General features: G+C 39.8%; 1 protein-coding gene across 10 annotated transcripts in view; it reads right to left on the bottom strand.

Annotated features, from left to right (window-relative positions):
* Window positions 1-558: 558 nt before the first annotated feature.
* Window positions 559-12,244, bottom strand: part of ARID1B (AT-rich interaction domain 1B) — a 335,632-nt gene continuing 323,946 nt past the window's right edge. For all 10 annotated transcript variants that reach the window (XM_040598764.1, XM_040598762.1, XM_040598768.1 and 7 more), the window contains 4 exons: window positions 10,671-10,767; window positions 6,642-7,431; window positions 5,655-5,785; window positions 559-3,648 (listed from right to left, as the gene is read on the bottom strand). In XM_040598764.1, coding sequence (XP_040454698.1) covers window positions 1,936-3,648; window positions 5,655-5,785; window positions 6,642-7,431; window positions 10,671-10,767 — 2,731 coding nt within the window. In that variant the 3' untranslated portion in view covers window positions 559-1,935. The remainder of the gene's footprint in view (window positions 3,649-5,654; window positions 5,786-6,641; window positions 7,432-10,670; window positions 10,768-12,244) is intronic.

Raw genomic sequence — 12,244 nt, 5'->3', positions numbered from 1 at the left:
TTATAACGATGGATGTGCTCTATTAAAACCTGATCCACTTTAATGGGGGACTCCCAGGATAAGAGGCCATGTAAGTATGCAATGACACATACAGTATCGAGAAGTGGGTGGGTGTTTATTCTAAATACCCACATCACTGGGGTATTTGCACCTTTAACCAACAAAGAGAATTACAGGTAGTGAATACAGATCAATTTCTTCAAGTTGGTTATTGCTTTAACAAAATCTGTCACTTTTTCTAACATCCGTCCTCAGTCCCCCAAACACAGCACGGAGACTGGATACCTGCATAGTCAGAACTATCATTTGCCAGCCGTGTCTTCCCCTTTGAGGCTTTGTGGTTTTATAAGTAAGAATTAAAAACACTTCTCTGTGATGCAAGAAGGCTCTTCTAGAAGGAGAGCAAGTAGCTGCAATATGGTAGTGTAGTATTTTTGAAGGTCGTAATAATAAAGTAGGGGGAAAGAATAGTCATTATTGCTCTTTCTTGTAATTACTTTGCTTTCTGATATCCCACACTGCAACTAGAACATTATTCAAGAACACCCATCACAGTGCTTAACAAGATTTAATGTACATTTATTCTTAACATGTGGAACATATAAAGATTTTATACTGAATAAATGAAATTCATTAAGCCAGAGGAAAAGGAGGAATTTACATCAAGTTTTTTCTTTTTTTTAACTACATTATCTTGAAATACAAATGCAGATTCTTGTCACTGAAAAATCTTTGAAGTTGTGTTTCTTCCTTTTTTTTTTTCCTGTATATATTTTCTTTTGTCTGTAGACTGGTAACCATTTTCTTAAATCAATCCATACGTAACCATTTCCACACCTTGATTTATAAAGCAAATTGTGATCGGCTGCTCTCCCGAAATAGAGCATGACTTTATACATACAGAAACTTGTACATTACCCTCAGTTGTTGGTTTTCTGTGTTGGGTTTTCTCTTTTTTCTTTTTTTTTTTATTTTTTGGAGATATGGCCCAAATGAAAGAAAAAATAATTCTACTATCACTTTGTAGATACCACATCATGAAAAAGAAACTAAAAACTTTGTACTAAAAAAAAAAAAAATGAGGGTATGTTTAATGTACAACTTCTATATACATCACGGCCCTTAGGCAATAAAAAAATATTTTAAAAAATGATTAAAGGAATTGTGAAGAACTGTCATTGTGGAAGGTCAAAAAAAACCCAGATGTAGACAAGACAGTTCTGGTGAGGAAGCAATTGATGTTTATCATCAGGTTTTGTTTAAAAATCTTTTAACTTGACTTTTTGTTTTGTTTTGCTCCTAGCCTAATGTAACCATTTCTCCTGAGGAGAAACCAGTATCGTTTTGTATTTTGACTACTGACTGACACCCTCCTTGATCCCCTACACCTACATCACTATAATCTTCTATTGCACAGAGCTTTGGGTGATGGTATACAAGTTTTTTTTTATTTTTTCCTTATTTGAAAAAATAAAACACACAGGAACTTGGTATGTTGGTTATTTTTCACCTTTTTGTTTCAAAGTGGTGAGATTTTTTTCCCCATCATACAATGGTTTGCCATAACATTTTTTTTAAAAAGTCACTAGTTCGCTTCCCAAAAAATATGCAATACAAACATGGAAAAGAACATTGAAAAGGATAATCTATGGAAAAAAAAAAGTGTGACCTTTGAATGTACTAGACAGCAACTTTGGTTAAAAAAAATAAAATAAAAAGATGTACTTATACACATAGACAGCAAATATTAATTTCATAACTGTTCAAATTAATAATTTCTTTAATTCCCAATTGGTAAATAGTGAATGGGGCAGAGGAGCAAAGATTCTTTTTTTTTTTTTCCTTCTTCCTACGTTGGATAAACAAGAACAGAAAACAGCCAGTTATATGTGACCCTCTAATCTCCACTCACACATGCTTGGCTTCTCACTTATGTCATAACTGCCCAATCTGAAAAAGTACATCACAGATGACAGATGCAACCAGAGAGTTCAGGACAGCAGATATTGAGATATCCAGCAAACGACCCTCGTGCAAAAGGAACTCTGAGCGGTTCTCGTCCACTCTCGCCATGGCCAGCAAGGCCTTGGCTGCCCTGCACATCATGTCTACACTAGGCGGCTCCAGAGGTGGAGGCTGCATGTGCATGAGGTTATGCTGGCTCTGCTGGTACTGGGCCATAGTGACCCCATCCTCCAGGAAGCTTATCAAGTTTCCGATGCTTCCCTTCTGCACAGCTATTGCCCTTGCTGCTAATGTGTCCCCCTGGGCAAGGTTCGATAAAAGCGCCATGGACATTTCTCGGCAGACCGGGTTTTTGCGGTCCCCAACGTACCTAACTAAAGTAGCGTAGAGTTTCTCCTGACGACTGAATGGGGGGGTGGCCAAGATAAGGTCCACGTTATTGTCCTGGATACTGAGCTTACACAGGGTCTCCAGCACAAGTCTCTGAGGCGAAAGAACTGAGTTGGGCCCCACGGTTGGAAAAGGATCCTGTGCCTCTGCAGACGGGCACACCATCCAGTGCAGCAAGCCATCCAAAATTGGCAAACAGATGCTTTCTGTGTAAGCAGACAAGTCTAGCTGCCCAGAAATGTTGGCTAATGTGACCAATGTATTATCCCTCAAGACCTCGAGGCAGTCCCACCACCACTCATCCTTGCTGCAGGCCACCCCTTTGTCCTCCTCTTCCTCTTTCTCGTAAGTCTGCGGTGCTCGCTTTCTTTCTGGATGCTCATGGTGAAGAAGGATCAACTTTCCCAGGATCAGCACCAAGCCTGGATGTTTGGACATTTCGGTGTCATTGCCAGGCACAAAAGACAAGCTACGGACGATATTTGACACACAGATGCAGCGTTTGGCCAAGGAGTCTTGCCAGTGAGTTATGGTGCATAGAGGAGTCTCATCCCGGCTCCTTGGCTCATCCTCTAGCAGTTTAATATTCCGGTGGCTTTTGGCTTGGTGGATCCCAAAGGGAAATTTACTGCTCTCTGTTTGGGAACCAGAGTTTGAGTCTTCAGGCAACGCTCCTGGCCGAGCTGAGAGGACATCATCAATGGTTGCTGTTATACTTTTTTCTTGCTGTTCCTCAGATTCACTTTTCCCCTCGAGGTCCTTCTTTTTGCTTGGAGAGTTCAAGGGAGGAGGGGCTTTCCTGCGTGGAGGAATCTCCATTTTGCTTTCAAAGTGAGTCTGGATATGCTCAGTTGTGTCACCACCACCAAGCTGCCAGTGGAGAAGTCCACTATCAAATTCCTGAACACGTCCAAGTTTGTCAGATCGGTCAACAACAAATAGATTATTTTTCTTTACAATCTTTATTGGCAGCTTGTCAAATTTACTGGCTTGTTTTGGCCTCTCACCTGGTTCAGCAATGGCACCAGGAGTGGAAAAAACAATGCTCTTTTCTTCTCCTTCTACCTTTTCGTCCTCCCCCTCCTCCTCATCTTCATCAAAATAGTCAATACATTCGTCGTTCTCCTCTTTTCCAGTATCCTCTGCCAAGGGCTGGCTATCATCTTTCTTGGCTGCTTTGTGATCAAGTGCTTTGTGGCCTGGATCTCCCACTTCATATTCCATAAGGATTCCAAAAATGTCAATCAGGCATTTTCTAAAATATTCTACTAAAAGCTCAAGAAATCCAGACAACTGAGGGGAGAAGAAAGAACATAAAAATCAGATAAATATTTTTGTCTGCACAGAATTTTATTAGGAACACTGATGCATATATCTGTGAATATCTCCCTCTTCCTGCTGTGCACTTGTGACTAGGTCCTCCATTATGGAAATTAATCAAAGGGAATTCTTCTAGCATCTGTCCAGACAGTATATAATGTCAAACTATCATGGCTCCATTTACTTAAACCGTAACAGCTATGAGAAGTACAGAACTTTATTTGTACATCTCCTTTAAGATACAGTAGACATATACCCTAGCTGCTCTGTCCCCTTGGAAGTTTCCAGTAGTCTTCATTTTCTGTACAGAGTACTGAAATTTAAATGCACTTCATTTTTCTGATTTGTACTTTTATTAGATGCCTAAAGTTTACAATTCTTCCTCTCCCCCTTTGCGTCTCAGTCTCTACAACCAACTGCCCTGTAGGAATCTGCAGATCAAGGTCTAGGTACTGACATCTTAGAATAATATCCCATCTCTATTGGAATAGTTCCATTTTTGCCTGGCGATATTTAAAAAATGTTACTGGAGCCTGCTGCTGTAAGTCCCCTTCAGAAACAGTTTTCATTTAGGTTTAATCCTCTTAATTGACTTGTAATCACCTTCTTATGGAAAGGCAATAGTTGGACTTGCTATTAATTTACCCTCAGTGACTTTATTACTAAAAGTTCTTTGTTATGAGTTCAGCCTGATTATCTGGCTTTTAGTGTTTTTTTTTTTTTAAATCGTGGGCTAACAGGTTTTCAGCAAAATGTATCCTTTTGTCCATTCTGTATTCTCTTATGATTGCCAAAACCTCACAGAATTAACAACGAACTGATGCTTATGAAGAGCAGGAATTATCAGCCATCATACGGAGTCCTGACTGCCATTGGAAATAAGAGTCCGAGGCAAAAATAACAAAAAATATATATATTTAAAATAAGCCTGGTGTTCTGTGCAACTTGCACAGGGTGCATTAATGCAATTTCTAACAGAATTCAGAGATTCACCTCGCTTAACTTCAAACACCCGCAACAGTTACACACCCAACCTAGTTGTCTAGATTCCTTTTATAATCAATGGTCTTTTACAGGCCATTCCTAGGGTATGATTCATCTGACCTATTTTAGATATCTACTTCAGGATGAGATGAATCATGCTATAGATATCCACAGTTCTAAAGTTAGGTGGGATGAAATGTACCATTTGTGCCTGTATTTTAAAAAAAGGTCATTATATTTAAAAAAATATGAGTTATGCTATTAGTAACCAAGGAATGAATGGAGCAGAGAAACTGAATATTTAATTTGTACAAATTTGAGATGATGTGCTTTATCAGCATGCCATCTATTACTACCACCTAACAGGCCAATGATTAGAGCAGGGCTGAAAAATGCTGGGAAGTACTGAGGCAAGAACACACTGTTACATTTCGTGTTACTTGCACCCCGTGGACAGACAGTGGATTTTAGCCTTAAAATTGTCAATCTGGTAATTCTGTGCAAACTTAATTTACTGGAAGAAGAAACCAAACAGAAAATAAGCAATTAAAAACCATCCCACAGCCTAGTGTAGAACTACTGAAAAAGATGAGTAGTCACCAAAAGAGCCTCAAATCAGTTTAAATACAGTTTTGCAAAGCCTTTTACGAAAAAACAAGTTAAGCAAGATGACTAAGATATTGCTGTTTTCTGGGACTGTATTTGTACTATCATGAGTGTGTATTTACACATTAGTCCTCTACCAGTGCTAAAATTCTTATATTCCTACATGCTCCCTTCTACAAGAGAGACCCTTCTTTCAGGCTTATTTCCCCTATTCAACCTAAAGCTCTCTCTTGTTGCTCGCTGTTACCGATCATGACAAAGGGACATTTTGCAATATTCCAATTTATGGTAATTATAATCAATTTTAAAGGACTTCAGAATTTTTGTAGCTATCTTATTTCAATTTTGCTTCCTTGGGAAGTTGAGAAGTATACTGCTTTCCCACCTACCTGAGAGAGGTTGAAAGTAGCGACAGTGCTGTCATCATACAGAAGAATATTAATAGTGTCTAGCGCCCAGGTACTTTCAGCCAAAAGACCAGATTTAAGAGACATCATCACTCTCCAGGCCTCAGGAGTTACTGGAGAAAGAAGGAGACACAAAACAGTATTAGTGCATCCTCAGAGACCGTTCATGAGTTCTGAAATATTAAACTGTGATATTCTGAGGATGCAGAATTTAAATGAAATCGTTACTGAAACAGTGGTTAAGACCCTGCTTTCACCACTTAGTCCTGTTCAGTTTTTCTGTAACTGCTGCTCAGCCTTAATACTGGAGAACATCTTAACAGGACCATTGTTCCCAACTTTGAAGCCAAAATAAAGGTACAAAGTTAGAGAAGTTGACTAAACCAAATAATCAGTAAATAAAGGTAGAATACTCTGTCAGGAGTGTGGGAACTTGAAGTATGGGAACTCAAATGTATGAAATGTAACAGTACTTCAAGATAAGAAGATACTTGGGAAAGAATAGGGGGAGAAACAAACATGACAAATAATAGGGAATAAATAAATGGGCCATTCGGGTGAGGCAGAGACTATAACTACACAGCAGAACAGCATGAGCTTCCATGGAACATGAACACAGAAAGCTTTCTCAGCTAAATATTGTATTGGTGATTTAACAGATGTTCTGTAGGACCTTTAAACACATACACATACCATTTGGAAATCTGAGACAAGCTTCATTCTTAATGCACTTCTGGAGACCGGAGGTCTCCATATAAAATATTGCTTTAATTTCATGTCAGGTTGTCTGGGATGAGTTTTACCCATCATCCTCACTGATGCATATGTTATTACATTTTTATTGAAGACCATCACATTATAGTTATCAAAGTTAACTGTCACAATAGTCTTAAAACATAAAAGAAAATAAAAATCGAAGTCCCTATCTCACAACCTACTTCAGTATTTGTCTTCTGTTTTGATGCTTACCAATATCTTTTGAGGTAATCTTTCGTCTTGGTTTTAAGACTGGTTGGGATGCTTCTACAGAGCCTGGAGGGAAGGTAATTTCTCGCCTAATCGGTGGTGGTTGGGGTGGAGGTCCTGTGACCTGTGACACTGGAACTGTGGGTATAACCTTTTGCATCTTCATGGAGGGTAGGAAAGGAGACTTGCTTGGAGACATACGGTTTTCCAAAGAGCGCTGGAAGGATGCTGGACTTGGAGCTCTAGAGATGTGGTTTGGCATAGAGGGTGGCGTCTGGTAGGATGACTGAGGAGGTCTAGTGATAGGCTGCATGGAAGCTGAGGATGACATATAAGAAGGCTGACGTTGGTTGACGTGAGAAGGCCACTGACTCTCGTGGTTTATCCTCTGGTCAGGTACCATCATATCATCAGTGCGATTCATCCCTGGATATGGTGGGGCCTGTGCAGGGCCTCCTGGACCTTGTCTGTTCTGGTAAGGGTAAGGCATATCATTTCGTGTTGGCCACATGTTCTGCTGAGGACCTTCACTGGAGGATGATGACTGCATGGGGCCACCAATCATCTGGGGAGGTATTCCATGCTGCTGCATTTGTCCTGGGCCCTGCATCCTCTCCCTGTTATACGGATATGGATACTGTCCCTGCATGGGCCTCCTGTCAGGCCCTGTGTAAGCGTTGCTGTACTGGTTATACATTTCCTGTTGCTGGTTGCCATACTGCATGTTATACATATCCCCTTCATGGCGTTTGGCTGGAGGCCCATACATGCCATCCATGTGCCGCTTATAGTTCTGAAAAAAAATTTTGGAAAGAAGATGCATCACTTTTACTCCATACACAATACAAATATATTGGCTGGAAGCTCATTTAAAAAGCTGAAAGCACTTAGCTCTAGAGGGACCGTGCTGATTCCAGAGTCAGGCACGCAGTGCTATGGTTAGGCTTGATTCAGTGCTTTCTTTTTAAGCCTGTTTTGCTGTGCTTTTAACTTAATATTAAAAGGAAACTTACCCTTGGGCTAAATTTTCTTATGCTTGGTCTCATTTTCTCCCTTTCCCTTTCCTATCTGTCAGATTAAATTCCACTGGTCATTTCAAACATGCACGAAAAGGCAACAGTCCTGACCAACTAAAATACTTTCGCTTCTTTTTCATGCTTAGTCTACTAAGAAGAAAAATATTTAAAAAATTCAAAACCACTCAGTGAATATTTTAAAGCGACAGGCACTGAATAAACTCTAAAAATAACAAGATATGCTACAAGCATACGTGTCTGAAACACTGGATCTTATGACAGGGCATAGGCCTACACACAGTAAATTTATTAGTATGAGAAAACATGCTGTTGCATTTGCTACTCTGTGTAATTCCCAGGACCACGGTCCTGTTTGGGCAACCATCCCTCTTCCAAAATCATCCTAATCACATTTAATTTACTGTGAGATTATTACAGCAAATGGTCACATTCAAACGTTCTGTTCTAGTTTATGCAGGTTCTTACCCTGCTGATCAGTAATGAATTAAGCAATGTAACTAACAGCTGCCACCTATGGTTTATTCTCTCTTTGTTTCTCACTCTCTGAAGTGGGGGATGTGTGAGGTAAGCTGTTTCACCTTGGGGGAAGTTTAGCTGTTTTTAAATCATACAAGCTTGTATGTATTTATGTTTAAGATGGCAGAACAAAAAAAGACATGTTGCAGTTTAAGAGGTAAGGTTTGCAGTGGCCCTTAGTTCCTGTGGGAGTTTGTTCCACAGTTCAAACCACACTGAGTGCTCTGAAGCAAAAAATGTGAATTAAATGGGTGATTTTTGAATATATGATCTATGATAAACTCAAAGTTATGGCTCCCCCAGAAACTGTAGCTCAGCCACACTGCACAATGTATACTAATGTACCAGAGTTAAGATCAGACAAAATTCTGTATGCATTCAATATGGGTCAGTTAAAACAGCTCTGGGATTCATAAACTCATCTTCCAACTTTGGTGCGCATAAAACCACAACTACTGTATTGCATGAAAGTATTTTTTTAAAAACTTGCTATAGAGCTGTCTGGCTATCTAAGAAATACCTATTTTCAGCTTTATATAAACTACTTGCTCTAGGCAAATTCCACTCTTGGGACCAATTTTTATGTTAAGAACTGACTTGGCAGTTGCCACACCTAAAACCGTGGTGTTTGTTTTGCCACAGTGACTCAGAGTGCTTAAAGTAGACACTTGGGAATGAAGCATGTGCCTTTGTAAAAGTAGTTCATTGCTCTTGTGTATGTAGTGGCAACATGCCTAATGGTACCCAATGCTGAGGGACAGTGATGCACCTGAACTCCCCCTCCTGTGTTCAGCAAGAGACTGAGGCTGCACAATGTGTGTCTCTCTCCACCAGGGATATGGGATTCTGAGACCTCACAGAAGACAAAACGACACCAACACAGGTGACCCTGCTGCGAAATAGCTCTTAGGGAATAAGCATTTCTACGGGAATTGAAAAACCCAGCTCAACGTGCTTCATTAGCCCCCGGAGGTCACGCTCCAAGCACCTCCTTCCCAGGTCATTCCCTACAGCCTTCAGGCTGTAGATGTAGCTTCGAAAGGGCCATTTTTCACGTTCTTCCTGTACCACTATAGAGTGAAATGTAGGAAATTGAAAATAAACTAGTGGTAACCTAATCCCTAGCTAAATGAAGAAGTGGAATCCTCTGAGAGGGAGAAGCTGAGGCCAGCCGGGATCCTTGCCCTTCATTCTTCACTGATTTTTTGCATTAATGCATTTTGCATTCAAGAATCATTGTACAAAGCATATAAACGGCACTAAGGACAGGGCCAAGTATATTTTTCCGAATTCTAGCTGTCCCCTTGCTTAAATGAACATGTCGTTAACATATTCCCTGCACACATTCGCATGGAATATAACAAACTGTTCTGTTATGTATATTTGCAATTTCCCCACTAAATCACCTAGACTGCTAGCATATGCATAAGGAACAATGGATCAGTTTTTTGACTATGCTATTTTAGGGATGTTATGAACTAAAGAGATAAGCAAGAAATTCTGAAATTGAAATTTATATACATTTTCAGTACAGTCCATCCTAAGATTGCCTCTTTAAGGTTCCCCTCCGCTCCCTGAATTTCCTACTAAAACTCTATCCCAAACTGAAAAGGACTACCTGAAATTGGCTGAAAAGTAGCTTACATTTTAATTTTTATATTATAATGAAATGCTTTCTGTTTTGGAAGCTAACTTCAATTACTGCATGACTAGAAATGAACTGATAACACGCAAGATGAAACTGATCCTCCTGAAGTCAGTGGAGTTTTGCTATTGACTTAAAAGAGGGGATTTTGCCCACAAGGTATTAATGATACACCTAACAAAAAATATTATTAATTAATATAATTTGTATTTTCAAAGTTATTACACAGTTCGGGAGACTGGAACATACAAATGTTTAAACTATTTTTAACACTAATAATGTTCCCTCTCATGTATTTGTACCCTGTTATTACTAGCGATAACATGTGGGGACTACGCCATCTGATCTGTATTAAAGATAGGTATCTCATATGAGCCATCAAAGCATTCTGAGTAATTGAGAGTGCTGCATGTTCCACTTTGTTCCGGTTTTCTGCTGGGTTCACTTGGCTGCATGACATTAAGTTAAGGCCTCTCAACCTGCCAGCCAAGCAGCTTTCCCATTTGCTTCCAGAATTGAGGCTGCATCACTTTACTAGCCTGCGAATTATACTTTCCTAGTCTGCTGGTTATTAACTTGGGACAATCACTTGATACACATCCAAAGCCACAGGACATCTGTTAAAATTTACACTCTTCCAGTGTAATGAATGCATTTTCCTATAGCTGCACATACACTGCTTATTCATATGGACTGTGATTTTGACCAGAACTACAGGGCTCCTCTGGGCCAAAAGACAACTATTGTATAAACGCATTTTTGAATGTATACAGAATTCTGGGTTGACATTTATTGAACAAATGTTATGAATATAGCCGTTTTCCTCTCTCCTACCTGCTGCTGTGGATACATTCCAGGCTGATGTCCTCCATATGGTGGCTGTCCTGAGGGAGGTCCTTGTCCTGGATACTGCTGCCCATACGGTTCATGCCTAAAACAAAGCATTCAAATCAACACTTAGAGCTGCTGCAATTTCCAAGCCACTAGGAAAAGCAAAGTACTCTGATGATCTTGCACCTTGAAGATATTTGCCATTTGGAAACAAGGTGAAGGTACAATGCGGTATGGTCCTGAGCCAGATGTAGTAAGCTCTGCTGGAGCTGGTAGTGGAAGGAAGGAGATAAAGCAGATAGAAGAAAGGAGGAGCAGTGCAGATGCAAAAGAGAGATTTAGAGGTAGCACTCAGGAACGGGAAGAGGGTATGGTCAGCAAAGATGTGAGAAAGGCAGCTGCAGCCACTGGGAACTCAGGTAGAAAAGTATCTGATGTACAGCTCAAAGCCTGCAAGTCAGAATTCTTGTGTTTTATCAAGTTAGTCTCCAAGCAAGCCACTTTCTGGATTATTAAAGAATATAATCAATAGTTAACTGCTAATTTAAAGTGAAATCGTGATTTTAGTCTGACGATAAGTGACAGAAAGCAAGTACAAATTTCATTACAATATGTAACATTTAAATACATCATCACTGAGTAAAACCAGAACTCATAATTTTGGTAATGTTCATGTCATTTTTAATTAAAGCTACATAATGAAGCATACAAAAAGGAGGCAGTTATGTTGCACTGGGAAACTTACCTGTGGCCTTTAAGACCTTTGAGGAGCACTATAGTTTTTAGCACATCTGAATGAAATTTAGGTTGCTGAAATGGAGTACTTGGAAAGTGTTAAGACTGATAAATAAGTAACACTGTATTTCGGACCAAATAATTCCTCTCTGTACGCTACCAGTTAGAACACATCTACAGCTGAAGTATAATTATGGAAGTAATATATCAGGGAGAGTCAGAGAAACAGAGGACTGGGGAATCTGACACATGAAAAGAACTAATGGGACCCAATTTTTCCAAAAGCATAGAAAACTCACATTTTTTGAGTTGACCAGACTGAAAGTAATAGCTGTTCAGTATCTCCTAAAATTATGATGCGGATGGAGAGTAATTACCTAATGCCAGTTAAAAGAACAATGTAACTGATAGGAATTGTCTACGGTTGTCTGAGATGGTTCATGCAATAAGATAAAACTGAGCGAAGGTACATATATGTTGTACATAAGGGAACACTTCCTAAATGTTTAATTTGTTAGTCACAGGATAACCACGAGCCAGGTGGAGCTCTGAAAGCTTCAGAACTGGTGTCACTTAATGCTGCTCTGGAGAACCTGGGCCTATAAAATGTGTTCTAGTTCAGTATTGGCAGGGAGATACACAAGGAAGGACATATACTCCACTTCTAACATCTCTGATTCTACAGCTACAAAAAACCAACTGATTCACCCAAGCCTCCGCCCCTCCCTCTGGCCCCCCTCAAGAAACTGAACCAGCAGTAAAAGCCTAAATAAGAACAGACGAAACAGAAGTAGCACACCAAGAGGCCACGTATTCTGTCTATGTGCTCTCACAGAGGCTGC

The sequence above is a fragment of the Falco naumanni genome, chromosome 6 (genome assembly GCF_017639655.2).
Source record: "Falco naumanni isolate bFalNau1 chromosome 6, bFalNau1.pat, whole genome shotgun sequence".
Taxonomy (NCBI): Eukaryota; Metazoa; Chordata; class Aves; order Falconiformes; family Falconidae; genus Falco; species Falco naumanni.
Note: the sequence above shows the minus strand (reverse complement) of the source record. Positions and strands in the feature narration are given on the sequence as shown.